The sequence below is a fragment of the Fulmarus glacialis genome, unplaced genomic scaffold (genome assembly GCF_000690835.1).
Source record: "Fulmarus glacialis isolate BGI_N327 unplaced genomic scaffold, ASM69083v1 scaffold24948, whole genome shotgun sequence".
Classification (NCBI taxonomy): domain Eukaryota; kingdom Metazoa; phylum Chordata; class Aves; order Procellariiformes; family Procellariidae; genus Fulmarus; species Fulmarus glacialis.
Genome location: NW_009229280.1, coordinates 26,645 through 30,961, shown reverse-complemented (window position 1 = coordinate 30,961; position 4,317 = coordinate 26,645). Strand labels below are relative to the sequence as shown.

Below are 4,317 nucleotides of genomic sequence, written 5' to 3'. Positions count from 1 at the left end.
TACGTTGTTTTGTGTTTGGTGTTTGAACGCTGAAATATTTGTCCTTGTGCCGTCTCTTGGACCTGCCCAGATCTCTCTGAGGTTCCTCCTGGCCATTTTGGGATCTGCCCAATTAAAGCTAGGTGGCACAGGACCACTCCACTGCCTGCTCCTGGCATGCCCTCCCAGCACCCGATCTCTCCAACTTTATCCTTCCCCAGCCGTCAGTCACGCCCCGGCTTTGCACAGACGTCCTCGTGGAGAGGTGGCTGAGCAGGAAGCCTTTCCTTCTCTCGCAGAGCCCGTGCAGGAGCTACGCATAGCCGCTGTCTCGGTCAGCCCCTGCACCCTCTGAGCAGCAGGTCGTTCGGAGGAGGACAGGGTCCCACCTGCCTTTGAACTGCTGGAGACGGTGCACAGAGCCCCGTGGGCTGGGCCATTCTCGTCCCCTCGCTGCAGCGTGCCGGGGGACAGCCCTGTCCTAGTGATGCCGGGGAGGTTCCCCGAGGGCTGGTGAGGTGACCTCTCTGGGTTAGGAGCCAGGGGGGTTGAGGGCAGTGGCCAGCAGTCTCCCACGACATTCCCTTGTCCTGCCCTCTCTCCACAGGTTATGCCACTCTCCAGGTTTGCTGGGTGCCTGCCGGTGAAAGAGAAAGGTTGATATTTTGCCCAGGCCCTTAGGTCCTGAACCAAAATGGCAGCTGGAGAGTCCCCTCCCGTAGGAGATGTCTTCATCGACCTGCAGCAGGTGAGGTGGGAATCCAGCAGCAGCGGGGCCGTCTCTTCCCCGGGGACCGCGCTCCTGCCAGGCTGAGTGCGGGACCTGCGTCCTGGCAGCCTGCTGCAGTAGGAGACACAGCCTCCATTCCCTGGGGACAAGTCTGCACAAAGGGTGCCCCAAGGCTGCCCACGAGCCCACATCCACTCTCCGTGCAGACAGCAAGCTGTGGTCCAAAAAAGGCCAGAGGTTGCTCTGTGGGGTCTCTGTGCCTTCACATGCTGTTGGGTGGGGTAGGCAAGCGGCAGGAGGAGCTGGGCAGCTTGCAATTAGACTCTCCCCGTTTAGGCTGGGGTTGGGACACCCATGCTAAGGTGAGAGGAGAAGCAGTCTTGCCCACAGATACAAAGCCACTCCCAGGGCACAGCTGGGAACAGCTGGGGGATGCAGGGAGAGGTACAACTCTGCTAAAGCCGCCTTGCTCCCTCTTTCCGCCCAGCACAGACAGATTTGTCACAGTTGCGCCTCCTCTTGTTTCCATGGAAACACGGGAGTCCACAACAGCTCCGCGCTGGCATTTCGGCTATATTGACGGAAAATTTTACCAGCTGCAGCTGCTCGGGAGGCAGAAAGGAGAGGAGTCACCTGGTGATGCTCTTCTCGGAGCGTCTCCACCAGCAAAAGGCAGAGAAGCGCCCACAGCCTGAAACAGGAGGAAAACAGGCAGAAAAGCCTGAAGAAGGCATGCCAAGGGGAACAGGGTCCCATAGGAGTGCGGAAGGGAGGTGGGAAGGCACAGGGTGGTCACCAGAGCAGGGATGCTGTTTCTCAGGGGGAAATATGGAGGAGGTCTAAGAAAGGGAGGAATGGCAGACTGGGCAAAGGGAAGGCCAGAGGACAGCAGTTAGATGTGAGGAAGGAGAAATTCCAGCTAAACAAAAACTGGTAGGAAAGACAGGCACTGACATAGTCCCTTGACAGCTGCCACTCAGGGGAGGTGTGGAGGACCGTGAAGGTGTCTCTGCAGAGTGCGGCTTGGAGGCTTGCTGATCTGGCTCTTGGTTTTGAGCGGAGTTGTCCCTCTAAGTGAGAAACTATGCCCCAGCCCTGTCGTATGGAGCCTGCTGCTCCTCAGCAAGCCCAGCACCATTTGCAGGGCAGGAGGATCCAGAGGGTTGTAGAGGTCTGCAGTGTTTGATTCTTGTCTGGCGATTTCTGTGCAGGGCAGAGATCGTGCAGAGAAAGCCTCTCCTGGTGCCGAGGACGATGAGGACTTGGATAAGACCTTGTCAATCGAGAGATTTGGGGACCTGATAAGCAAATCAGCATCAAGCAATCTGGAGAAGCAAAGACGCAGCTACAGTGAGAGAGATTTTGAATGTATGTAGGTTTGAACCATTGTACCCACTTCCACCCCTGCCGCCAACCCTCCTCGCTCAGCCCCACGTGCTCTGCAGCCTTGTGCCAGGACCCTGCAGATAGTGTTAGCCTGCTATTCGCTTCCGCCCTTCAGAGTGTTCCCAAAGTGCTACGTACACCCAGTTTAGCACCAGTGCCCACGGCCTCTTCCCAGTCTGTTTCCTGTTTTCCACATCCCCACAGGCGTAGCTACTGCCCAGCCCACGCAGCAGCATAGCTCAGCCCGGGGTGTTTGCTCACCTCCTCACCCAGCGTTAGGGACCTCTGCAGCCACTTCTCCCACGTTGAAATTTCCAGTTTGAAACTATTTTTCTTCCATATGGCTGAAGAGAAACATCCAAATATGGCCAGAAGCCAGGCTGTCCTCCCCAATCTGAAAGCAGATGGCTCCAGTCATACATGCCTGTGTATTTCTAAATAGCAACCACGAAACTGTCAGGCTTATCTGCTCAAAGAAAGGACTGCAAAATAAAAATGGGATGTGAATTTAAAACGCTGTAGCTATCTCACCTGAATTCCTCTGATCAGCATATTTATTCCTCTAACTGCCCTTCCATGATGAAGGCAACCAGTCTGCCCAAACTGAGTTTGGCTGTAGAGTGAGAGCGTACCCGCAGGAGTGGCCATAAGCTATTGCCTGGTGTAGGTGGGTCGCGTTAGCTTGTAGTAACAGCAGTGAAAGGCAGGAAGAAGAGGCCCCTGGCCAGCAGCCGGCTTGTGTGGCAGATGAGTAGCAATGGTTGGGAGAGTTTCCCACTCTCTGGCTCTCCACAGTCAGATACTGCTTATTTTCCAGTTTAGCTTTGATGGGATACAACCTCGGGAACATTATGTTCCGAGCTGTTTTCTGCTTGGCCACTCATTTCCAATGGCTGTTGTAGAAGTTTTCTGGTGAAGGTCTATTACTGTAGTGCACCCCAGCTGCTCCTTTCTGCTTGTGTCATTTCTCTACAGAGGCTCCATTCAGGTAACACTTTCCACCTGCGCACACAGTCACTCGCGCACATGGCTGCAAGGTGCTACTAGCTTTGCTGTGGGTTGAATACCTGTCCTGTGCTGGTAGGACTTACCTGCTCAGAAGCTCTGCCTGTGTGCACAGGTGTGTGGGTTGGCTTGGAGGACACGGACGATCTGCTTGAGCATGCATGGCAGACGCTTCTTTGAAAATTTGGCTAGAGATTTGTACTGTTTCGGGTTTTTTTCTTCTCAATAGGAGAGTCCTCCTTTCTTTGTCAGAATCAAGTCTATTTTTCTCTGAGCTCCTGATGTATCCCTGTTATCTAGGACTACGTCAACCCTGGTTATTAGAAGTTTTATGCAGTTCGTATTCATAAAGCTGGAAGATCTGGTTAGGTCGTTAGACTTTGAAAGATAACATAGCAGCCCAAAGAGGTGAATGCTCTCTGGGTTTAGAAATGTTTCCTGCCCTATTCAAAGCCAGGAATTCCTATTATGTAGGAATTCTTTTCCTTCTGAGCTCCCTATTGAAATGACTTTTTCATGTCTCTCATATCAAGTTCACTGAGAAGTGTAATCAAACATCTAGGACACTGGTTTGACAATAACTTCCCATACAGGCAGGCAGTGCAAGGAAGGGAGCAGGGAAGGAGGGCAGGGGCTGGGCACGCAGGCGGACAGGGAGGAAGAAGAGGGAGGCATGAAGCCTTTTGTGTTTGGGAGAGGTATATTTTTCCCACTTCCAGGCCTCTGTGGAGATGTGATCAGTTGACACAAGGAGTGCTGAGTGCTAGAGCGGTGCTCCCCTCTTCTGTGCCAGATCAGCCACTTACCATCACTGCCCTTCCCTGCAGCCCAAGGCTTCGGTTTCCTTCTGATCTAAAATGTAAACGTTTCTGTCTTGGGCTGATGTGAACAAGCCAGAAAGGAAAGATGGGCTATGTCCTCACCAGCAGCTTTGTGCCGTAGAAGGAGCAACGAGTGTACAGTTGGGGCCTTCCTTGCTTCTCCTTACATGAGAAATTCATGCCTGACCTATCCGTGGTATGCAGAGCAGTGCTGCAGGAGTGCAGCAGCGGGTCAGGAGGGCCTTTCTGCCAAAACCTGCGAGTGAAATAGGGTACATCTAGTTAAGTCAAAGATCTAGAGAACACTTTGGAGGAAAAAGTGTTTATGAAGTGCCCAAACTCTTTCCATTTTGCAGTTGTCTGACCGTTCCCAGTCTCCTCTAATCTTGCCACAAG

The 4,317-nt window shown here is 53.1% G+C and overlaps 1 protein-coding gene across 1 annotated transcript in view; it reads left to right on the top strand.

Moving 5' to 3' along the window:
* Nucleotides 1-673: 673 nt before the first annotated feature.
* Nucleotides 674-4,317, top strand: part of SLC4A3 (solute carrier family 4 (anion exchanger), member 3) — a 27,357-nt gene continuing 23,713 nt past the window's right edge. The window contains exons 1-2 of the mRNA XM_009583812.1: nucleotides 674-727; nucleotides 1,921-2,077. Coding sequence (XP_009582107.1) covers nucleotides 674-727; nucleotides 1,921-2,077 — 211 coding nt within the window. The remainder of the gene's footprint in view (nucleotides 728-1,920; nucleotides 2,078-4,317) is intronic.